The 25,999-nt window shown below is 39.7% G+C and overlaps 1 protein-coding gene across 1 annotated transcript in view; it reads left to right on the top strand.

Annotated features, from left to right (window-relative positions):
• The first annotated feature begins 489 nt into the window (after positions 1–489).
• The window catches only part of SSBP2 (single stranded DNA binding protein 2), a 102,899-nt gene continuing 77,389 nt past the window's right edge, over positions 490–25,999 (top strand). Inside the window, exons 1-3 of the mRNA XM_041463293.1 lie at positions 490–603; positions 4,676–4,737; positions 6,368–6,452. Of these exons, the coding sequence (XP_041319227.1) occupies positions 490–603; positions 4,676–4,737; positions 6,368–6,452 (261 nt within the window). The remainder of the gene's footprint in view (positions 604–4,675; positions 4,738–6,367; positions 6,453–25,999) is intronic.

Here is a 25,999-nt window from a genome sequence, read left to right on the forward strand (position 1 = left end):
TTCCCTTCTCTGCAGAACTGTTGTTGTTCAGCCGTGCCATGCATTGAGGCTGCCATCACTTCTCCTGATGCAGCCTGAAGTTTCCATGTTCTTTGGAAAAACCACAGGGCTATTTTTCAAGAGTGCTAACAGCTTGACACATTCCACATGCTAAAAAAGTTGACTTGGAAAAGCAATCAGTGACGCTGTATGAAAATATTGTATTTACAGTAAGCATGCTCACTCAGAGCAGCACGGGGTCATTTGTTAGCTCACTGGGCACTTGTCCAAATATTAAAAATGTTGGTGTTAAGTAATTTGGGGGCTTAATAATGTTTTAATTAATGACTATTTAAACACCTCTGGTCAGATTGACCTGCATGTCTAGTTGAAAAATTCTGGTAGAGGTAATAGATTTGGCACGTTCAGTACCTTGTGGTTTGTGGAAGGCAGTGGGGCGTATCTCAAACTTGTGATAATCCTTTATTTCTTAAGAAGAGAAGCAAACAAATGCACAATACTAAATATTGTCCTTTCTGTTTATTTTTCAGATTAGCACTGTACGTATATGAATATCTGCTCCATGTAGGAGCACAGAAATCAGCCCAGACATTTTTATCAGAGGTGAGTTTTTTTACATGACTTCCGAGGGCCTGCAAGTGAAATAAATATGATTTTGGTCTAGAGTAAGAGCAGTGAGATACTGATACCTTGGGTATCAGTTTGCCTCAATCCACTGTTCCTCATGCTCTGTAACCCAGTTTGTCATGTCATTTTACATGATCTTGTGTAACTATTTTTGCTGTGGTTTGTAATCCCCATTCTACACTGGGGAAGATTAATCTATTTTCTCTAATAAGTGGGCATGCTGGAGAACCCTTCAATGGTACTCAGTTTTGATGACCTTTTAACTTACTATTGATATCTCCAATTGTGAATGATGGGCCCTTCTAAATGTATTTTACATCCCACTGTCATACACTATCAATTCTCCTTCTCTGAAGCACTGCTGATCTCTCTGTGCTCTCACCATGCTTTTAACCACTTCACTTCTTTTCATCTGTTGAATCAATGACAGCCACAACCACTTAGGTCCTACTTTTTTAAACACTTTCAATGGCTAATGGAATTTTTACCTTTACACAGTAGTTTTGGGGTTTTTTTAAGTCTTTTCAAAGACTTTTTATGCGTCTTGCGAAGGTTGAAGTAAATTGTGTCTCCTCAGCATTTTACTTTTGCCACAGGATACAAATGTATGTTGAACACATTGAAGTTTTCTGGGTTTATTATTATTTTTAATTTTTGCCTAGAACATACAAGATAATAATAACAACAACAATAAAAATAACCAATAATAATAACAATAGTGTAGTAGTGGTAGTAATAATAGGAAGACTGAGCAGAAGTTGGGAAAAAATAGGCAAGATATTTTCCTAGGAAAATTTGCTGCTTTAACTGATCCTCTTTCAAAAGCAAATAAAATTATTATGCTGGTGATGACATTTTGGAGATGGAAGAGGGGAAAATGAAAATCCAGAGGGTTGTTTGTGATCTTTGTACAAAACTGACAAAGCAGAGGTAAGGAAAAAGGGTAGAATTGTAGCATGATCAGTTTACATTTATAATAAGGGATGGTTTTGACAATTGTTTTATCTCTGTGGTAAAACATTGGTAAAATAAGAGAAAATAATGTAGAGTATCATCTTGGCTTTCCCAAAACAGCTGTCATTTGTAAATAATGCATTGCACAAGGTAAATTTTGCTCACTTTGTTTTTATGATGTTTTTGCAAAATGAACAGTCGGCAGAAGCATAGCTGGTATGACATCTGGATTTCCTGAAAACATTAAATACAGTGTCTTAAAACTCAGCTTTTAAAACTAATTCAGTCTTGAGTTGCAGAGATGCTCTCAGGTCTGAACAATGAAACCTAAGGATATATCAAATCTTCAAAATTAAGGCTTGCACTCATCAAGAAATAATAAACACAGATCAGGAACAATTAGTAGTGCATAGAGTGGGTATGAGGTACAAGCTGTGAGTTTATTTCCCTCACTAATTAGCAGTGCAGGAGGGTAGATGTGCTGACAGTTCTTGTGGATGGTTCTGTGACTGCTGGGCTGGATGCTCTCTCAGTTTGGGTGGGTTTAATTTTAAAGTTAAACAGCTGAGAGTATCTCTAAAGCTGAGTGTTGGGGCTTAAGAGAAGAGCACACATAGATTTTCTGAGCTGTAGGGCAGCCAGTGGTGTCTAAAGGTTGAGATCCCTCTCTGCCAGGGACTGTGACTCAGAGGAATGGAACCAAATTAAAGGAAAATAGAAGTTGGATATCCATGAATCCACTGTGATACTCTGTAACTTAGGGATGGTTGTCCTGAGCATCCCCATGTTTTTGTGTCTAGTTTGACTTTTGTATGCTTCCCTTGAAGACCCGATCCTTATCCCATCTATTTGCTATGCTGGAAGTCAGATTCCAGCCTTGGATAATTCCACTAGCCTGGCTGGACCAGGCTGTGGGCATTTCACAGTTAATCATTCCCTGGCTATGAGCTTAACCAGTACACTGGGCAATGAATATTTTTTTTTTTCTATAAATAATAATTCTTCATAAGTCCCATTGATCAGACAGACCACATCTGCTATGTTAGACACAAGTATGGATATGTCAAAAAAAAAAACAAAACAAAACAAAAATCATTGAAAAGAGTCCAAAACTTCCACATTCCCTTCAGTCTCCTTCTCCCAGTCAAGATGACATATGTCCCAGGACCCAAAAAGACCTGAACTGAATAATTTTCTCACCAGGCCCTGCTTTGAAGAAAACAATTACTGCTTAAACATAATGTGGGTGTTCTTCACAGACATAATTTTTACTCCTAAGGGACTGATATTTCTGCTTCAGGAACCCCTTTTTCGTTCTGGTTGTACAATGCATCTCTTCATTATGTGATTTTGAACCTTCTCAGAGGTACTGTGTGTTCCTGATTATTAATACAAGTCTTTCCAAGACATTCCCAGGGCGCATGAGGAGCAGCTGTGCCTCAGAGAAGTGTATTTGAAGAGTGTGTAATACCTTTGCAGTGGCTTTGCCTTTCAAATGTTCATCACTTTTTCCTGCCAGCACTTAAGGAACTTTAAGCACTTAAGCACTTCAAGAACTTTGTGAAATGTGTTTTTTGTGTATTAACTGCTGTGTGAGGGATGTTGGTTTTCATTCTGCCAGCTTTACCAACTCAAGTGGCAGTGGCTCAATGTTATCTTTTATAGACAATTTAAAAAAGCGTAATTGTTTTTGAATAGTTATGTTCATATAATATATCAAAATTACATTTATAGAAAATCTCATGTTTGAGATTTTCTATATGGATTTTCATGTAAGTCCAAACAACATTTTTAGGCATATGAGCTACATATTCTGCTATTGACAAAACTTTTATGTGTTTAAATTTCCTAAGAATTGGATGTGGAAATCAGGTGTGAGTTGAGAATCTTAAGTCTCTTTGGAAAATGCCAGCTTTAGGAAGGACCATGGCAGTATGAACACTATATCTACCTTTAATATTATGCTTTCATGTACTTTTACATATATGTATATGGATCTATCACTTAAAATTCCTTTCATATTAAGGCTGTTTAAGCATTTAATTACATAACTCTCTTCTTGTCTGCCATTGTTTCTGTCTCTAGAGATGAATATGGTTTGTGCTTTTAACAACTCCTTTTTTAAGAGAGTTGGACAGGAAATTATGCCGTGTGTTATTGTCACTGGAGGAGTTTGCAGTGCACACAATGCAAAGTGTGCACCAAAGATCCACCAAGTTCTAACATGAGACATTCTTCTGGGCAGTGTTGTGTGGGCTTTGTGATAGCCCAAACTATTTAGTTTTGGAGTTAAGGACAAGCTACCAACAGGCATTGAAAAGATGGGTGTGTGATTATAGTTAAGGCACAACATTTGGGAAGTTTTGCGGAGAGACAGATGCTGTGATTGGTGTTGTCTGATGTGTTCCCTGTCATCAACAAACGTTTGAATTCAGGAGTTCTTAAACTGCATTTCCTTTGAAAACAGCATCAAACAGAGCCGGTTTCCTTGGTGGGAAGGAAGTCCCAGGCAGTACAGGTGTTGAGGAGAGTTTGCCAGCACAGGAGAGCAAGCCAGAGGAGCCGTGCGTTTTCCCTGGGCGGTGGGAGCCGGGTCATGGCAGCGGTGCTGCCTCGCTTTTGCCACATTACCTGTGACTGAGCACTCCTTGAGGATTACAAAACACTGCTGGCCCTGGCTGCGGGGGGAAGAGTGCCACCTGCTGAATCCACAGCATCAGTCCTGTGTAAATGGGAAAAGATTTCCGTTTTAAGGGTCCTTAATAATCACTTTTTTAATCATGCAATTTGCACCGTAAAATAGTACATAATATATCCAGGATTAAAAAAAAACAACCAAAAACCAAAAAACCAAACCCAAAGAATGAAATTCTAAACTATGCTTCCCCAGCATAAAACGAGCTAATTTTGAGTATCAGCTATATCATTAAATGTAGCAAAATAAGTAAATAGGGCACCCAAATTAAAGACCATAAAGCATCTCATAACTGTGAAATCTTCTCTTCCTCATCCTTTTTCTGTCTGAATTATGTAATGCTTTTTAGTCACAATGATCATGAGAATGTACACCTTTGTTTTTATCATTTTATTTTAGATAAGATGGGAAAAGAACATCACGCTGGGGGAGCCCCCAGGATTCTTGCATTCCTGGTGGTGGTAAGTACCAGTTTTCTTCTCCTCTGATTTTCTTACAACTGGTTGATGTCCAGTTCCAGCTGCTGGAGGCAAGAAATTCAGGTGAACACTGTAAATAGAATGAGAAGATCAGGATTAAGAAACATTCTCTTGTTAAGGAATAAAATAACAGAAAATTAGTTTCAGAAAAGGAAATAATAGAAAAAGGTACTGGATATTGGATACAGAAAAAAGAAATAGTGCGTGGTGTGTTGATAAGAAAGGAGGTGGCCTGGCTTTCCTTCTTCACACTGTCCAGCACATTTTGCAGCTAAGAGGTCATTCTACATATGACAAATACTTGCATTTGGAAAGAAAACACAGTAAATACAGAAACTGTGTGTAGATGTGAGCTTGCTCAGTCTGCAGTCCATAGCTGTGTGTGTAGAATTCCCCAGGGGAGAAGAGTGCTCAGAGGCACTGCTGTGCAGCCGTGGTATTTATTCATTATTTTAGTATATCCAACAAGCCTGTGTTTGAAGAAATGCAGAAGTGCAGAGAATATGCCCAGCTGTCAGTAGTACAAGAATTCACAGGTTTTGAAATGGTCCCATTTGAACCCAAGTGATTTGCACAGATGCCTGGGAAGTGGAGTATCCTTCTTTGACCATTCTTTCACAGCTCTTGCTGTGTGATGGAAGCCTGGCAAGAACATGCCCCTTTTATCTCTAATGTCTGCATTATCCTTAATTTTGATTGTCTGCAGCAGAGTGCTCAAATTTGCCATACATCCCTATTATGGTGCTGGATTAAGCTGTAGAGGATTAAGTCTAAATCAGTAAAAAAACGCTATGAAACTCCAACAAATTTTATTATCAAATATATTATTAAGTCATTCTAGCATAGACAGAGTTTCATTCCAGAAACTTTGTGGTAGAATTGACTGGTATGTAACTACAGTTGAAGGAGTTTGTGGGGGAAGACCAATGGGATTATGTGCCATAATAGCCTTCCTTTTATTCTTTATGACCTAAAAACATGCCCATGCAGTTTTTCTGCTTGCCTGGGCACCAGATCCTCAGGGAGCTTTGGTTTGAGCACAGGACTGGACATTTGTCCACAGTAGCTGTGGCTGCCCCCTCCCTGGAAGTGTCCAAGGCCAGGCTGGATGGGGCTTGGAGTAACCTGGGATGGTGGAAGGTGGTGGAGACTGGATGGGCTCTAAAATCCTTCCAATCCAAATTGTTCTGTGATTCCAGGAACCCTGACCATGGAAGGATTCCCAGTTTTTTCTCCAGTTTCTTCCCTTTCCCTAGTATTACAAATCCATTCCTTCCCATGCTTTGTAGAAGTAGTTTGAGCAGTTGCTGGAGGGATAAGATTAAATGAACAGTAATACACATTGTATTCATATATATTAGACCAGATTCTTTATCTGTAGTGCAGTGGTGTTAAAGGAGTGCAGCACTGCTTGCCTCAGAGATCAGATGGCAGGGCTTGGTTCCTCACAGATGATTTACAAACCTAACTTCCTCCTTAGAGGTGAGTGTTCCCATTCTTTGGAGAGAAAGTGGCATTTCTGCATAGGAACATCCGTGTGGGGTGTGCGTATGACATAAAATCCACCTGAGCAGTGACACTCTCACCATCCCTGTAACCTCTTCCCTTGCAGTGTGTTCTGGGATCTCTACTGTGCAGCTCCAGAAAGACGAGAAACATGTGAACACTCGAGTGAAGCAAAAGCCTTTCATGACTATGTAAGTTTTGTGTCTTTACCATGGCTTCATTAATTGCATGCATAAATATGATAGAGAAGTATTTCTGCACTGCAGTGGCTCAGAAACACAGGTGTTGTTAATTTGTAACACTCAGTTTTCTGTGAGTGAAATTTTTATAATTTCTCCTTAGAACTCCTTAGAATTAGGAGTTCATAATTGCCAGCAGGATATGGGTGACTCCTGGAAGCTGTCTCAGAGATCAAGGTGCTGTCCCAAGTGTTAATGCAGAATAAAGAGTGGCCTTCTGTCCCCCATGCCATGGACACATGAGATTGGCCACAAAGATACAGGGCAGATAGAAGCATGGATGTGACCTTCCCAAATATCTGTGCTCTGTCAGTGCTAAAGAAGAGACTGTTCTGTAGATGGAATTGATCTCTGGCTTCTGTCAGGACCACCCTGGCTGAAACTGGGGTGGTTCATATGTTTTTATACCCTGAAATAACCCGGAGATTTTTCACCCTAATAAACAATCAAGCAACATAGAATAAGGGAAATGCAAAATCAGCTGGTCAAAGGCAAAAGGAAGAATAAAGGGTAGAAGTTTCATGACAGTTTTACTGCCTTCGAGACTTCATTCAAAACACAGCAGGGGAGTCTTGAGTGAGAGTAGTTCTCACAATACAACTGTGAAACCTCTTTCCTTGAGACTTTTCCACGTCTGCCTCACAAATAGTGTCTAGTTACTGCCAAAAAATATTTATACGGATAAAACTGATATTAGACTACCGTATCCCAGTGTCTTATAAACACAGTTAGGGAACAACAGAAATGAGTCAGCAAAGTGACCATTTTCCATGTTCTGTTGTCAAAACCTGGTAATGGCTTGGCATCCTACAACGTGTGAGCTAATGGTGATCTTGCCTTGTTGTTTATTTGCAGTAAACAACACCTGAGGCTCTGGATGCACCATCAGTACAGTCAGAGATGTCCAGCATCTTTCACCAATGTCTCTTTAACACCCTGTAGTGGTGGTTAAATTGTGAGGGTGCCTGGTTAAGGAGCTCGGGCAATGTTGCAGTCATATCCAGGCTATGCTGACCACTAAACATAATTAATGAAAGAAATAATCATCAGAGAGACAAACAAAGTTTAAGGACATTTTGTACTCACAGAGTTGTTAAGGTCAGCCAACTGACTAAGGTACATTCCTCAAATTAAAAATGAGGTATCTCTTGCAAGCACAATAGTTGTGGTCATTTTGTCCTAATCTGTTGCAAATAAAAAGTTGTTGGAAAAAGAAAAGACTTAGCTATTCATATTAGCTACTTAATATTTTGATTCCTTCTTATTAGAGGAAGGTTTAATTCCCCACTGAAGGAGCAGTTGTTTTACAGGAATAGTGTAAGACCGTGAGGAATGACATTAGAGATTTAAATCTGGCAGATCCAAAGCACAGCAGTTGACTTCAGTGGGGGACATTGTGTTCTCAAAATAAAGTGTATGTAACAAAAGCCAAAAATCTGAAAAATGTAAATATTGTTGTGAAACAAAATTGTGAAACAGAACGATCAGCAAGAGGAAATTTTCAGTGAAAAAGTATTTGGGGTCTAAAAGGAGTTCACAAACCTTTAAGCTCAGGAGAGTTCAACTGATCAGTAAGTTCACTATTGAGTCTAAATTTAGAGGTATACGAGGGATTTGAGTAGGTGAATCAAAGTAGTTAGAAAGCTCCTTTAGCATGTTCCATTAGCATTTCTAATTTCTACAGGCCTTGGAATGTTACATGGCCTTATTGCTCATTTATGATGTGTATTGTCGTAATTCAAGAAAAGTGAGAAAATCCAAGTTCAGTGTGTCCTACAGTTCTGTGATTGAACATTTAACTTACTGTGTATAGTCATGCTTGATGAAGGAAAGATAAAATCATGGTATGATTCTATTTGCACATCAGCATGGGATGAACACTTAATTTAGAAACAATTTGATTTATTTCAGAAATTAATGTGTCTGGTGTTTGTAAAACCCGTTCTCTTGATATTTTAGGGGGGCAGGAAGAGCTTCGCATTGTTTTTGTCACAGTTGGGATAAATTAATTTAATCCCTCACAAGACTCACAATGCTCCTTGTTATCACTTAGGTTTTGCTTAGGACAGTCTTCATCATGGTTCCTGTGTCTGGTATTTTAAGGTAGCATTGTAAGCTCATGTCAAAGAACAAGAAAATGGTATTGGGATATAGCCAAGCAGATCTCACAGCAGAGAAAGATGAACATGTAGTGAGTGAAATCCTGATCCACACAGTGTCATACCATTGACTGTGGAGAGGTCAAAATCCCACCATCAGTGGGAACCATCAGAAGCTGCTGCTGGATTCTTCCTCCTGCCAAGGCTGCCAGGGCTGGTAAATCAAAACTCTGCTGCTACATTGCAGGTCAAGTAGTAGAGCATTTGTAGCTGTGCTGTCGTATCTGAAAACTGTTATTGTACGTACAAAACAGCACAGAAGGCTTGTTTATTAATTCATACGAGCAATTCAGAATTTTTTATTAGACATGTGTTCCACTTGACCTAAGAAAAACCGTTCCTGCTGAAGGGGTGCGTGGTCTGGCTGCTGCAGACATGGCAGCTGTAGCTGAGTGGGCTGTGTTTGGAGAGGAAATAATCTTGTCTTTGCTTTTGTGGAGAGAGAAAGGCTTAGGAATGCTTGATGGAGGAGGAAAGCACTTGCAGATGATTTAATGATTTGGAAATATTGCTGCCTCACTCAGCATAGCTGCGAGTCAGGCAGGAACACACAGGTTGACTCATGAAATGAATACACAGAAGGACTGAGTTTCTTCAAGTTTACTTACAAGCTTTACATTATCTGAACTGTAAGATATTTCTCTCCCCCCTCAGACAGTGCGTTGTTGCTTGCAGCACTACAATGCTCATCCTACTAAAATCCACTAAATAGAAAAGTAAAGCCCAATTCTGGCTTTATAAAGAAGATTTTCCATGCTGATCCTGAATTTAAGTATTTGCAGCTCCCCCATATTTAAAACGGATTTTGTGTTTATATTCTGTCAAGATTTGCCACTGGATATGTTTCCTTCTGAGTGAATGAGGTTCTCAACTGATTAGGTACATTTTTACCATTTTTTTTAGGCTGGAAAAGACACATGTCATGAATGTGCATGTGCTGGATCAGGGAGATAGCTCCTGGCCTGGAAGTTTTAAGATATATCATGTAGAATTGGAAATTGTTTCAGGTGACTCAGGAAAGAAAACTGTTGCTTGCTCACCCAGCCTGTTAATACTGCAGGCGTTTCTGTAGGAATAGCTTCATTTGAAGCAGAAAAATCCCCATGATTTTTTTCCGGGTACCTGTTACTTTACTTTTTCCTGGAGGAAAACTTCTGCACGCTTTGAAGTCTTGTGAGAAATCATGTACATGGATGGTCTGAGGCAAAATTCAGTCTTCATTGTAGAATGGTTTGTGTTTCTTCACCATGTCCTGAGGAGATTTCTTCACCTCTCTAGTTAAGAGCTCGTTTTTCCACATTTTTAGATCTTCTGCTGAGAGAAGCAATTTCCAACTTGCATCTCTTTCCACTTCTTTCCAAGCTGAAAACTGGGTCCAAAAGGGGAAATAAAAACTGGATTTTTAGCAGTACCCCTTCTTCTGATGGCCACAAAAGACTATCCTGGCCATCCATCCCCATCTCAGGGTTTGAAAGGGGTGGTACCTGAAAATCCTTCCTTACAAGGTGATTTCTGTACATAGCAGTTTTTGCTCTCCAGAAGTTCCTGTGCTCCTGTTATCTCACGCTCCTGGCATGGATATTTTTCCATGTGGTATTGTGGCAAAGAAGGGGTACAGTGTTTCTCACATGTAGCTGTATTAAGATCTTGATTATTTTCCAGGTCAGGTTTGATTAGTTCTACTCTCCAGCTCTTTGAAAGATCATTTCTGCTATGGATAGAGGTGTCTGGTTTGTGTTTGTGTCTGCCAGAAGAATTCCAGGTAATGCACTGGAACAAACCAGAGACACTCCTTGCTCCAGAGACTGAAATGAGCTGGGCCCACATCCCCTCTGCCCTGTTGACGCAGTTCAGTGCTGAGCTCTGTGACAGAGGGTTGTAGGTGTACCAAAGACAGTGCTGTCATTGCTTTTGTCCACATTATTCCTTTTAAAGGTCACAAGTAGAGAAATAAAATTTTCCTAGAAGTTACTGAGCATAGGGTGTGAACATTTGAGGTGGCTGCTCAATCTCTGCGCACCTCTCTTCAGAAAAGTTGGGTCTCTGCTTTTATTTTTATGTTTTATGGGGACAGAAATTACTTCTTTATTCTCTGGACCCATCTCTCTTCAGTAGAACTAAGAGGCACTTGCACACCCTAAATGTCCCAAGGCCCCTTAACTAATCATTATCAATACTAAGTATTTGAGGAGTTGTGAATACATTTATGTCTATTTTGGACTACAGATTACCATGAAAAAACTGTGAGGCTGTTCTCCCACAAGAACTGTTTTGTTTCTGGTTTCATTAAACTGCTGTCCTCCTTCTCTTCCTTTTGCACAACAGGGATGGAGGAACTTGTTTTCATTCTTGATTGCCTGACCCATCTCTTGCTGCTGCAACCTTCTGCAGGCAGCCTAGCTAGGGCAGCTTTTGCTTCCAGCTTTATTGCTGAAAATGGAATTCCAGGTCTGGTTTCCAGCTGTCAATTTCTGTGAAGAATGCTTGTTAAACTCCTTCTCCTTAAAACAGAAGGAAAAAACCCTCCCCATCATCCTTATCCTCCCATAGAAGGGCAAAAAGACAAGTTGTCCTCCTTTGCTCCAGGGCTTTTGTTCCAGAGACAATGCTGCAGATCTGAGTTACCTGTTAGTTCCTTACCCGAGTTCCACAAAGTTCTGGAAGGCCTTTTGCATGTTTTCTGATCATCACTAAGTCAGTGATTTCACCCTCAGAATATGTTCTCAGACAATTGATTTGTCTACTCTATAGATAGTCCCTGTGTCCAGGTAGAGAACAGGTTATTTCTTAAAAATAGAAGAAATTTATCAAGTGGCCGTAGCATTCTGTTTGTTGTTAATAGGCATTTCCTCTCACACATTCATTGTTAAAATTGTATTCTTTCTTTTTGTGTAAGTAGCATTCATATTTAATTTTGAATGAAGTTTCTTTACTGCTCCTTTCATTCTGTGGAGATCATGTCTCACACTGTTCAGGTATATGTGCTGTAAAATGTGTTCTTAGATATGGAAGGCAGAAGAAAACAAAGAATTTGCATTTACTTTGAAATTCCATACCTGAATACATTAAGTAAATCCATATGGTTAAAGATTGCACGACAGTGAACAATTACCAAACCATGTTTTTTGCAGAATGCTGTTTGGAGTAATCTCCCAAGGTGGTGCATCCTTGACTTTCTCGTGTGTGCAGCCAAAAGTGCAGGGAATGTGAAAAACTGGATAAATGTTTAGGATTCTTGTCCTTGGTGTAGGACAGTGTTTTGTCTGCATGAAGGCCAGTGCTCACTGGGAGGTTTGGGGAGGACAGGGTGGGTCACCACCTGAGGGTCTTACACGGAATTTACACAGGGCTGCCTCAGTCTCCCGTCTCCTTAATTATATTGCTCAGTAGCTGTTCATTAATAGTGTGGAAAGGATTGGTTAAAAGCATGCTCCAGCTCCCAAAGGCTGCAAACAACATTGCCTGGTGTCAGGTGTGTATGAGTGAATATCAGAATATTGCAGTGGATCTCCAAGAGTGCGAAACTTTTTTTTGTTGGCTCGCCAGAAGTTTTTCAAAATTGAGCAATTGGTACTTCCCTTGGATTGCAGAGACTCCTTTTGTAGGAAAATCAGGATTAATTTCCTGTTTCCTGCTAAGAAATTTCCCAGTTGAATTCTTGTTCTCACATTTTCATGAAGAGAGATGTGCTTGTACTTCTCATACCATCCTTCTTCATCATTCCTTCCCATAAATTAGCAGAAAATGTAATGCTTGGATTTGAACTGCTCTCTGTCACAAGAGTTAATTGTAAGCTCTGATACAGAAATGTGTTGTTCTTACAGCCAACATAATTTTTCTCTTTATAGAGGTAATTTCCCAGGTAATTTTGTGCTTTGCTTCTCTTTTAATGTGAGAACTCAGCCACTTGTTTCAGAGAGCACAAGCAGCATTTCCTCCCCAAAATTCCAATTGGTCTTCTTTGCGTGAATATTTAATTTCCTTGGAATTTAGAAGTAAAATAGTTAATTAGTTTGAGCTCAGTGGAAGCCTCAGACAGGATAAGGACCCAACATTTCCCCAAAGGTAATTTAGCTCCTCTTTCATGGCTCCCAGAGGGAGGCAGTGGACACATTTCTTTCTTTTTCCTCTTCTCTAACAACCATTTTAGCTTAACTTTCATTGAAAACAATGGAAGATAACAGCCATTTTAATGAGGCTAGGCTTTGGGAACATTCTCTGTGAAAAACAGTATGTATTTAGAGTGGAGCACCAAAAGGATTTATATACAGCGTATGCAGAACCATGCCAAATTCATAAAATGGGCCAAAATTTGGTTTTCTTCTGCTTGGAGGAGAGGAGGGGGATGTGAAGGCACAGGAAACTAAGGGAGAAGTGAGTGGTTGAAGAGATAATGTGGAATTCACAGGGTGAGGCAGAGGCTGAAAGGCAAACGGAAGTGGCTGGAATGCTCAGGCTGCTTCACAGCCTTCTAGAGTAGCTTAATTATTTATTTTTTTTCAAAAACACAGGCAAAATCCAGTTGTAATATTTTTCTTTTTAACATTGATAGACAGACTGTTAACTTACTAGATATTTTAGTTCATGACAGGTGTCTCCATGGATTCATTTCTCTGCATTCTGAAGTCAAGGGCTTTCTTTATAATTAAAATAAAGCTGAGGTCCTTCTGCTCTAAAGATGTGACATGTGTCATTGCCTGGAAAAAGGCTCCACAGGAAGTTTCTGACCAGTTCAATGCAAGTCCCAGGGTACTGCAATTTCTTTTCCTGTGTGGTTGTCCTGATGAACAACTTTCAACTTCAGCCATTTCTTAGAGTAATGTTGTTAAATGTATCCTGTATAAAATGTCTTGCAATTGAATGAACTCTGCTCATTCAAATTTTACTTTTTTCATTTGCTCAAATGGATTATTTATGCTACCATAGTGAAAGCTGTATTGCAGTTTAAATTTTAAACTTTGTCATTTGGAGTGAGCTTAAAATCAAGGTTTCAGAGGAGAGAGGATTTTTTTAAAAAATGAAAGTACTTACGTGTATACAGTCATCATGGGGTGTGTTTAATTACCTAATAATTCAATATACAAAAGTGCAAACCTTCTGGATTTTAGACATTGCCTCTAAAGTTGTAGAAGTTTTACTTATTATGAGTTTATTTCACCTTTAATATTGAGAAGACACAGTCTAAGTTTAAGTAGCCTTGAGAAATGTCCTGTTTCCAAACTTTTGTTTTAATAGTTGTATTTTAAAAACATTTTATTTGTCACTGTTGACATCCAGATCATCCTTACTCATGGCAGAGTGCACACAGTATGTTCTTACAGCACCCCAGAACGTCACTAAAGGAGGTCAAGTTGTAGGTTAGTAACACTGGGAATGTTAAATGGACTAACTCTGAATTTAGAGCTGGAGATTTTCTGGCATTAATATTTAAAACTGATTGTACATAATGCCTTACATCAACAGAGCACAAACACTTGATCAATAGGGAGCAAGTGCTGGGTTAAACCTTGCCAGGGCTCACTCCCTCTGCCTCTTCCTCCCTCTCGTGCTCTTCCTCCTGATGGTTCATCTTCCACACCAGGGTCCCTGCTGACCTTTGTGGTTCAGGGTTTGCCCTGAGCAGTCCCACTTCAGCTGGTCAGATCTCCTTGGGCTGAGGACAAGGACATTTTGTGGCTCTGCACTGATGCCATTTGGTTTTTGCCTTTTTTTTATTTTCTGTGTTCTCTGTATTCTTTGCACATTTATTTGTAGCTCTGTAGCCTATTGTATTAGTGGCTAGTTTTCCCAGTAATTTTCCATGGCCTTTCCCTGAAGAAAAAGAAAATGAATTCCAGAGCTCCAAGCCCCAGGGGTACAAAGCCCCTGTGCTATCTTGGTTCCTCCTGGCTACCAAGGCTGAGAGCAGCTCTTGGAGATCCATTTCATGGGCAAAGTACAGCCAGTGCCAAGGGAGGGCTCCAGAGAAGGGGCTTGATTGGGGGGAATTCCATCACCACTTGTCCTCCTCATTGGTGCTTTCATCAATTATACTGATTTCCTAATTCTACTCACCCCTGTGGGGGTGGGCTTTGTAGACATCTTTCCACAGCTGCCCCTGAAAGCCCCCAGATAAAGATCCCCTTTGATATTACCTCCTTACTAAAATTGTCCCAAGTTTCATTTCCAGGATAGGAAAAAGGCAGCAGCAGAGCTGCCTCTGGTGTGTGGCCATGCTTTGTCTGCACCAGGCTAAGCACAGCTGCACTGATGGGAAGCATTTTCCTTTTCCTGTTTGCCCAGGCTGGAGGCACTTCACCTAAATGCAATCTTCTTTAGCCTCATGAAAAGCAAAAGTGAAAGTGAGAGTCTTATGTCTGCACAATATGCCAAACACAGATTTTGTTATCAGCTCGACTGCTCCGTTAATACATCTAAGTGACTCATTTCAGACTTGCTTAGCACATTTCTGGAAAATCCAAGGACTTACAACTTCCATCTGCTCTCTAATATGATGAAAGATGAATCCTGAAGATCACAAATTGCAGGAGACGTGCGGCTCTTAATAAGAACAGCTGAACAACAAATGCCTTATGAGAGGTGGTGAAAAGGGAAGTAATGAGGAGGAAAGGCAGGGAGGCCTCTGGAGGGAGCACGGATATCCATGGCTGACTAGAACTGTCACATCCAAACACCACACTAAATATGAGATGCACATTACATAACACGAGTCACAGGGAGCAGATAATGGTCTTTTTGAATTTTCTGCAGAATTAAGGCCTGAGTGTTACAGGCACTCATATTTACATGGGTGCTCGGGATGTGGTGCTTGGGAAGAAACATGCAGCTCTGCAGACTGGGGGACATTTAAAGGAAAGCTTGGAAATCCTGTTTCTCATTTTGAGTTCTCTGCATACTAAACATGATAACCTCTGAAAACAGTAAACCTGTGATGCATACAGATAGATAAAATACAGCATGCATCTCCATTTTCTCCCCTCTGGAGAAAAATGGACGTTGTGGCATAATCAAAGAGAACAAAAAATATTTAACTTGACTTAAGGTGAAAGTCTGCACTGCACTTTGTCCTTGTAGCCTGTTTTATTGTGACCCCTCCTTAACTTCAGTGTACATCTTCAAAGTGCTGTCACAGCAACATCCACAAACTGGATTTATGCCACTTAGGGAGGATACCTCTAACAAAATTCAGATGCAGCAGTCTGTAACCCATCAGAGGCTCATTTACCCAAGAAAGTAGTTCTGTGCATAATTCACACCAGAAGAGGTGCATGACCTGTCTGGTTTTCTCTGACACAGGAAGTGGAAGACAAAGTTCTCTAAAAGGTATATAATAAATATTATGTTCTGAGACATAAAGGATCTGGAAAACATTTTCCAATTCTGCTTTCAGATCTGATTTCCATATTGCAAACCTAAATTTTAGTCTGAAATGTACTGAGATCTTAAGTAGTAGATAATTGAGGGAATAATTTAACCCCTGAGGAGAATTTTAATGTATTTTCTGTTAAAAGAGTGGCAGAAATATGCACAGACTGTGCATATGCATGCAGTTGAGTGCGACATTTCACTTAATAAATCAGTTTTACACGAGTAGGATTTCAGTGAGATTTGTCAAGGCAGGCAGTGAATCCCCGTGGAGCACGACCCCGTTGGCTTGGTCCCAGCTCTGCACAGATGTTGGGATCTGCCTGGACAGGTCCGACAGCAGGATCAGGGACTCTGGCCCTCGCCTGGCAAACAATTTCATGCTCGAGTAGCATTTTATGTGTGAATATTCTGGTCAGAGTCACACATGTTTGCAGTAGCAGGGTCACAGAAAGCAGTACAAATGCAGTGGGTCATTCCTGTTTACTGTTCAGGTTTAGGGTTACTTATCTGTACCAAAACTATTAATTTATTTCGTCTGTATTTTTTCTATGTATTTGAGGCAAAGACACCCTTGCCCAGTTATCTCTATTGTGAAGAAAATCTCAAATTTTCTGTTTACAAGGACAAAATTATTATAGGATGGCTGCTGGACAACCCTTAGATATATCTGAACAAAGCTTTTTACACCATCTTACAATCTAATTTATAGTATTTTGTTTATTTTCCCTGTATTTTCATCATTGTGTGTTACTCTGTGTACACAGGGTGTTTTGTGACTCCCACTTCCAATTGCTTTATTTTTATTGCTCCAGCTGCTGTCCCCCCATTGCTGTATGGAGAACATGTGTTGGATTTCCTCTAATAGGAGAAAATGTAGCTACTTGACATCCTTGCTGTCTTATCCTGATAATGTGCAGGATTTCTTCTTCCTGGAACAAGATGGGTATTGTTATTTGTTGCTGCAGCACTATAGTATGTTAAGGGTTTTGTTGAAGCTCCTGTTCCCTAAATCATGTTCCTTAAATTGTACAAGGAACTAAGCTTTCATTATTAAAAAAAAATAAATCTTTTTTAGCCTGATTATTTAAAAAACATGACCTGAGTGAATGGTGGAAAATAATTAGGTACCAAAAGAAAGAAATTTCCTCAGTAAAGCTGACATTGCTTCTATTCAGTTTCCTGAATTCCAAATTAGCACAAGAAAATGGTATTGAAGGGTAAGATATCCAAGAGGGTGATTGCAGAAGAAGACTTTAATAGGTTTTTCTTGTTCTACCCTGCTACCAGATGCTGTTTCACCCCACAGGGGTAGTTCTTGAACATTTATCATTAATAAATCTAGTTTTTTCTATTGTCATTAGAGCACACAACACATTGTGCAATAAGAGTAATAGGTTTACAAAGGGTAACCTGTAATTTAAGACTCTTTTTAAACTCCTATTTTTGGTTGCTTTACGTTTTCCTAAACTTCATCAGTTGCAGCTGAGTTGTCAGATATCCAAGATATCTGTCCATGAAATGGCTCTGTGATGCTGCTGTGGCACTCAGTCACCTCCCCAGCTACCTGGTGACAGAACTGGGGGTTTATGGAGGTATTTTTTTATTAAATCCCATGTGGACACACAAACTTCATTGTGCAGAACTTTCACATCCTTCCAGAAGAGTCTCTCAGACCCCACCTCAGTCTTTGCAGCGCTTGTCAGTGACAATTGTTTGGTTAGTTCATGCTTCTGGGTTAGAAAGCCCTCAAGAAATAGTGTATTATTCCCTTTTGAGCAGCCTGCAACTTAAAAAAAAAAAAACAAGAGAAAAAATTATCACCTTGGTATGTTTATTTTCTTCTTTCTTCTCAATTTTCCCACTACCCAAATGCAAAGCAGTGATGATTTGTTAATAGTGTCAACTGGAAATGGCCCAGTTAACATTATTAACATCAGGTATAAGGTTTGAAAGGTGATAAAATCTCTGGGTTTGTTCTGTGCCTTAAAAACACATTTAATGAGAGCAGGAGCTGAAACAGGTAGTAATTTGTGTTCTGATGATTCTGACATCATGAATTAAATCTCAGCTATGCCTGCTTAAATTTTAGCTACCAGTACAGATTAATAAAAGTACCCTGTTGGTGGTTCTTTTTTTCTTTTCTTCTTTTATTTTTTGACACAAAAATGTGGAGTCTGCAGCAGCTGTTCCTGACATAAGATGAACTCCAGAGGTGCTCCAGCTGCCATAAATCAAGCTGCCTGTTCAAGAGGCTGAGTTAGGGTATTTATCTGTATTAATAATCTCTTTTCTTAGCAAAGAGCTTTTTTTTTTTTTTTTTTTTTTTTTTTTTTTTTTTTTTAATGCAGGCCTGATACTGGATTAACCAAACTGTAAACCAGTCACATAAAAGAGTTAGTGTATCCTGGTTTTGCAGGAACTTCTCAGTTTAGAAAAGTTACAGTAAAACACAGCCATTCAAATTAGATTGCTCACAATTTTCAGAATTTCAGTAGAGGTCAAAGGAAATATTGCAAGAAGTAAACATGCATTTACATTCTAGATTTATTAGTGACTAGAAGCCACCTTAGAAAATGCGTTCCAGCTTTATTAAACACTGCCTGGAAAATGCTGCAGTTATTAAGATATTGCCTGGTAGCAGACTCTGAATTATTGTTTGTGTTGGTGTAAGCACTTCTGCACAACCATTGCCTAAACAAGAGAAGCATTCTGTAAGTTAGAATTGCCTTTTTTTGGTAGTAATTTCTGTGTTGCACCTTTGCTCAGTAAGCAAACCATGGAGCTGTTGGAGCTGCAGAAGTAAAATGTGTCCATTTTTGTCTCGTGGACAACACATTTCCTTGAATATTTTAACTCTTGTGCCGTTGCTTGGTGCTTTATTTCACCCTGAGTCTTCTAAACTTTATGTAAACTTTTTTGGAAGTTATGGCCGTGACATTTGGTTCCTCTGGTTGTCTTCAGGGAAACTTCAGATGCCCCAAAACACAAAATGCTGTTGGAGTTGTTAATCATAAGGTGTGATTTCCGTGGAAATAAAAAGGCTTAGGAAGCACCTTACTGGTGCTGATTCAGAAATTACATTACATGAGGGTAGGAGTAGTGCAGAAAGACTTGGTATTCTAGAGTCTTTGTAAATTATTATAATTCATAGAGCTGGTCATGAAGCAGAGTGAAGGTCAGGACAAAAGAAAAAGCAGACACAGGACAATGTTCTTGAAGTGCTGATTTGTGCTGTTTTCAGAGACCAACTTATTGTAAATTAAACTTGGAAATCTCCAAACATATTTATTTATAAAAATTAAGAATACAGGAACTTCTTACAAGTTCTTTTCATGACATAGAGGATGTGTCCTAGAGCCTCCTCAAGTTTTCCCAACCATTTTGCTGAAATTGGAGTGCTTCTTGCATTGGGGGTGTTTCCTTGGTAGGAAGGAGAAGGAGGTTTTGAACCTGCTGCTAGTGCTGTGGCTCACAAACTCTGACAGGAATTTGGCTGCTGCATAAAAGGGCATTTCCATACTGGTTAATTGGTCTTGCACAAATTGCCAGAACTGAGCTGTAACTCTGATTTAACTAACGGGCACAAGTTATGGGTGTTGATTTTGGTTGCACCTTCCCCCCGCTCCCATGTAGTACTGAAACACCACGACTTCCTGTACAGATCAGGAAAAACATAATTTAAGCTACTACTTTTTAATGATTATTACTTTAAAATTTATTATTTTTACTTATTTAAAACCTAGTCAATATTCACACAGATGAGGTGACCACTCTAAACACCCTTTTCTGTGTTTGCCTGTGGTAAATACCCCAAGGCACAGATTCTTCTTGTAGCTGTGTTTTCCTTGCATCACTCACCATTCCAGACCTGTGCTTTATGTCCCTTTGTTTGAGGGCTCAGTCCTGACTTCTCTGAAGCTGTGTTAAGGTAAGTTAGCTGGTGCTTTTATTTTGTGTCAGCTTTGCTGTGTGCAGGCAGATATCCCATCATACAATTTAGTGTTGTAACAAACCACTTGTATCTTTATAAGAACAGTCAAAAAAGTATCAAGTATTGCTTTCAAGCATGCTGAAATGTCAGACTTCAGACTAGCTGTCAGCCTTGACAAAATACACAAATTTTCTCCTCCTTTTCTCAACCCATGCATTGTGGTGGTGATCCTCCACTGATCAGTGATTTTGCTTTTAAAATATATGTTTCTCTTTTTTTTTTTTCCTTAACAACATGAATTCCTGACAAGCCAAGGCCTCTGCTTTAATTTTTAATCCCAGCCTGACAGACATTCCAATTCCCTCCCTGTAACTGCACTAGAATCAAATATTATTGCAGATGTTTGATGAACCATAGAATTGGTTCAAGTCTCATTTCCAGTTACTTGGTTTCTAAACGTTCTCTTTGGGGACCCAAGCACTGCTGTCAATATTCTTTGTTCCAGTTGCTCAGCAGTTTGCAGCTTAATATTGTCAAGGGGTTTTTGTACTGAAGCAGCTACTGTAGTCAAAACTTGTTGTGGAATGGAAGAAATTAAAAAATGGGCCCCATATCCAGTGTCAAATTGTGGAAAAGGCTATTATTTTAATTGCTGCCCTAGGTATTGATCAAAACCACCCAGTATTGCTTGTATCTGTGATCTTCTTGGTAGCTTTTTAATTAAGCAGTACCCCCAAAATTAAGAGTTCATTATTATATCCAGAAAGTTAAATCTGCTGCCTGAAGTAGCTGACATTCTTTTCTGTATTTCAGTTTTTCCAGTGGGGTTTTCTTTCCCTTTTATTTCTGAAGATATGCAATCAGCACACGCTGTGTAACTGTAGTACTTTTATTTTTGTAGATGTAAAGTGAAATGCTGAATTGTGTTGACTAATTCATGTGCTGTGGTACTTTTGTACTGGAACTTTTGTACTGGTGTGCTGGAAGCAAGCTTTCATTTGCTGATTAGTATAAAACCCCTTTTTTTGTATTAAGTTGCACTGTGTTTGTACGTGATCCTCAAGCACTGCTCCCAGCATGAAGCCTAATACATGAAAATTTGTAAATTCATTGCTCTCCAGCAAAATCTGATTTCCTGTAGTATAGCAAAGTTCCTGATAATTTCAGCAGGACTGGGGAAAAAACAAGGACCTAAAATGTCAGGTGTTGATTTTTAAGTCTGCTGCTTCAATGCCACTGTATTGGATATTTGGAAAATCTGCTGCAAGGTTGTTTAGGATTTGGAGTACTTAAAAAACCTGCAATTTAAACTCCCAGAATCACTGATCAAGACCCAAGATGATATTTTCCACAGGGTAATATATAGAGTCCCTTAAAAAAATCAGTGTTGTTCTACCTGAAGTTGAATTTCCCAGGTGATTATTGAAAAATTAATTTCTAGAGGTAGTTTCAGGGAACCTTTTCTTATTTTGAAAATTTTTTTTGGTCCCAAGTAAAGATTGCATTTATTGCTGGATTGCACTGCAGTGAAGCTGAAATTATGTTTGCGAAATATATAAACATACATGCATAAATATATCTGATGAATGCAGGCATTATAATCCATATGTCTCACAGCAGAACTGTCCCTAATTTCAGTTTTCAGTTGGTGAAATAATGTCAGACCCACCCATATCTTTCAGCAGCACTGGTGCTGAAAGCAATCCCATGTTCCAGGATTAATATTGCTGCTCCTCACAGAGACTGAAGGAGGAGGAGGAAGAGGGTATTTAAGCCTTCAGCTGTGTGGTGGATGGGAACAGGAACCTGCTGGAATGTGAAACTGAAGATGGAAAATTCACTGTTCTTGTTGAGAACTTGTGGTTGTGAGTGTGGGATCAAAACCACTTCTAGATCAAGGTGGCTCAGATGTGCAGGAATAGCTCAGGAGCCTCCAGCTCTGTGTGTTTATACCACTGAGAAACTGGGATTCCCCAGATCAAAGGGGAGATTTTCTGGAGATAATTGATATTTTAAGGTAATTAACATTGTGGTTTTCTGCTTGCACATCCATCATTTGCTTTCCCCCCCTGCGCTGTCTGACAGCAAGACGTGAAATCCCCAGCCAGGCCAGCTCTGCAGGGGCAAACACTGCAGGTCCTCACCCTGTTTGCTCTGACTCCTGGGTTTGTCCTCCTCTAACCACATATTTGAACAGAGCTCTTGGGTAAACTGTGCTGTCGTCTCTCTTTTTTCCCCCCTACCAACTGCTGTCCCTGGCAGGCTCCCAGCATCCGCTTCCTCCTGCGGGCTGCGGCAGCGCCGGATCCCTGCGGAAATCCTGCGGCCAGCCCCGCTTCCTCTGGACACAGATCCAGCTCCTCTCTCTCTCTCTTTCTCTCTCTCTCTCCAGCTCTGCCATCCCTGCACTCAGCAGCTTCACATCTCCACATCCCCCAACAGCTCCCTCGGCTCTCTCTCCCCTGGTTCTGGATCCCTGCTGAACTCTTGTCCGTCGCCCTCCCCATCCTTCTCTCTATCTGATTCCACTGGTGTCTTGCAAATAATAAAATCACAGTACAGCAACACTGTGGATGTGACCTTTTCCCCTCTGTTGGTCTGCCTTCTCCCCTCTCCCTGCTCAGTTTTGTTCCGTCACAGATTCAGGAAGGGGTTGTAGCTCTCCTGCTGCTTGTTCCAGTTGTTCAGCTTCCTTCTCTTGCATTCTTTGCATAGTTCTTCACCTTTCTCTTATTAATTGCTATTACCCCCTGATTTATAACAAGGTTTTTAATCCTTCTTGTCTATAAGTACACAAACACAAAAAAAATATTCTGATTTCCTTCTCCTTGAGCCACATCACTGTCTGTCATCAGCTTTTCACCCCTCGCTGTGTGTGTTTGGGGTACCTCTCCTTCTCCAACTCAGATTTCACCTGTTTTATTCACATGAAAAGTCTGATCCATTCTTGACTTAATTCATCCTGTGCTTCCTTCAATGCCATTGATGGCTTGGCTGTCTGTTCACCTCCTGACTTGCCAGATGTTCCTAACACTGTTTCCTACAGTGACTTTTCTTCACCTTTTAGCCTCTCTCATCTTGGTACCCCTTTTCCTCTGGGTATATTCACTCTTTGGTGATTTCCGAACACAAACACAGCTCCTTCTTCATAGCACTGTCTGTTCACATCTTCAAAAATTTATTTTCTCCAAATCAGTATCCTAGCCTTTCTCTTGCACCTTTCCTTTTGAGGAGACTGGGATTATTAAGATTCCTGTTTTCTCCTTGACTGCCTGGTCCTCAGCCTTTTAAACTTGGTATCTCCTTTCCCTTGTTCTTACCATAGCCAGGAATGCTTTGAGATCTGCAAATATTTCCCAGTCACCATATATATTTTTTTTCATGCAAGTCTTTCTGTAGATCTGAAATTACTGTCTCTGTGCTTGACCAATATATTGATTACAAAGTTGTGCTTTTCTCTGGCCCTCAGAAATTTGGGGTTGCTGTAGCACCCCCAATACAGAATACCCCAAATATAGACTACCCCAACTCTATAGAAATCCTGCCTTTTACTTGGTATTTACTTTCCTTGCACTTTCCACTGCTGGCGGTTGATTCTGTCCTTAAGAGATCACACTCTACTGTTAGCAGTTACCAATAAAAAGTTAATAACCTGCCATAATATTATTTTTGCCCTTCCTGTATAGATTTTAAAACCATCATTCCAGTCTTGAGCTTTTCCTTTCTGTTAAAGAGGAGCCCTCAATATTCTCAGGCTTCACTTGTTACCATTCTCCAGATTAATCCTTAAACTTGACTTTAATGTCTTGATTGGAGTTTTTGTTTGTTTTCAGTGGTTTTTGTACATTAAAAGTCAGGGAAATGCGCTGTTAATATGGTTTGTCTGCTGCCCGTGTGGCGGTCAGTATTTTCTCTTTCTTTCCTTCGTTTGTCCTGTTTCTCTGTGTCCTTCTGTTTGTAGTTTTGGATGTTGTGGTAGCTGAAATATTCAGCTACCAGAACATGGTAATTATTTTTGCCTTGTCTTGGGAAGACCAATTGGGGATTTCTTCAGAAACAGTCCTGCTTAGAGTCATTAAAAAGAATGTGTTCCGTTTGGTGCAATGTAGTCCTCATTATATTTGGCAGAACAAAAAATAATTCCGGTCTTAACATGACACAAGGATGTCTTGACTTGCAGAGTTTGGCCAACCTCTTTTCTCAGAATTTCCCATCTAAGTGCAATCTGTTCCACAGCAGCTGCTGCCCCTCTGTACCCTGGGGACAAGCCTTGTGCAGACACCTCTACCTTCCCTCACATAAGTCTTTAAAAAAATGTTCATTTTGCTCTGTTTCCTTCATACGTATCAGTTACCAGATAAATCAATAGCAAGACCAAAACTATTGCACATAATTGTAAGTAATGAAAGCTCTGTTTATATTTAAACCAAAGGAGTACAGACCATTTTCAGTTTTGCAGAAGAGAATTTATTTTTCCAGATATTCATAGTTCTGTTAGTGTCAAACATTCAGGCTTTGTAAGTGGTATAATTTTCACAGGTAGTAAATGGCAGGAAACACCCATTCTCCCTCAAAGGGAGATTTTTTGGAGTTTAATGTTACAACTCCTTAGAATCACAGAATTCAGGAATGGTTGGGATGGGAGGTACCTCAAAGCCACCCCTGCCATGGCAGGGACAGCTCCCACTGTCCCAGGCTGCTCCAGCCCCAGTGTCCAGCCTGGCCTTGGGCACTGCCAGGGATCCAGGGACAGCCACATCTTTGGCTGGAAAGTGAATAAGGCCTTATGACCAAAAATTGTACATGGAAAATGTTTAAACTAGGAAGTTTTAATTAAAATAGATCAGAGGAATCAAAGATGTCCCTATTATATTAGTAAGTTTTTTGAAAAAAAATCACCAAATTCCCAAATACCAATGTAACTTGAATTTGAAGAATTTTAGCTGCTTCTTAGTATGTCTTTTTGTGTAAAGAACTTGCTTACCAGTTCAGTGCTGTGTGCTGTGTGTTCAAATGTGGTAATGGCATTGATTTGGAATTTTACATTGATATCTGTTCAAGATTTAGAAACTTTTCGTCAAGTAGTCTTATTTCTCAAGAAGGTCTTGTTAGTGTCATTAACAACATTATAGAATGCAAAAGATAGTATTAAATGTATTAGAATGTTTTTTCCCTGAAACAGATTGCATTTGCATTCTGCAATTTTCTCTCAGTTCATTCTTTGCAGCTCCAAGTACCCTGGCTATGAATCCATTGCTCTGACTACAGAAGGAAAACTGGTTTTCTCCCTTCTTTTTTTCCCCTCCAAGTCTTTGCCTGGCACTTTTTGTACTAATTCTGCCACTTTTATACGTATTCCATGCAGAGGAAGTGAGGTGATCCCTGACCTCCCAAGGGTGCAAACCTCCAACCAACCAGCCCTTAATGTCCCTCTTCAAGTGCAGCTTCACTGCATCCCAAACTTGGGAGATGTTCCACAAAACCTTAACATTATTAGCTTGTTTTCTGCCCTTCCCAGCAGGAAGAGTAATCCCCCTTGCTGAGAAAAGAGAAGCCTCTTTTTTAAAGTTTATAGTTGAAACTCATCACACAGTTTGAAATATCAAAGAGAAATTAAAAAGAAAACTTTAAACATGAAGAAGCAAGAGCGTGTGCATCTCTTCCTCTCTCATCTGTAAGAGAAAAAGAGTTCTCAGAATTGGATCTGGATAGATCTGAGGAAGAAATTCAGGAAGGATTATTCCCCTCGGGTGCACATGTTTGTTTTTTAAAACAATGATTGAGTTATTTTAATACTCTGGATGTTCATCCTCATCTACAGCACAGGAAAAATAGAATAAACAAAGGAGAAAATATTTTCCACTCAGCATCATTGAAAAAAAAGAGCTGTTGCCCTCTCTATGCAGATTTGGAAGATCTTGTCTGAGTAAAATAAGGACTCCATAATAGAAAATCCAAACTTTTAAATAATAATAGTAATGGTAATGATAAAGATAAAAAAGGTAGGTAAGATTGTTTGTACATAGCTTTAACCTGTCCAG

This window comes from Pyrgilauda ruficollis, unplaced genomic scaffold (assembly GCF_017590135.1).
Source record: "Pyrgilauda ruficollis isolate IOZ18807 unplaced genomic scaffold, ASM1759013v1 scaffold164, whole genome shotgun sequence".
In the NCBI taxonomy this organism is placed as follows: Eukaryota; Metazoa; Chordata; class Aves; order Passeriformes; family Passeridae; genus Pyrgilauda; species Pyrgilauda ruficollis.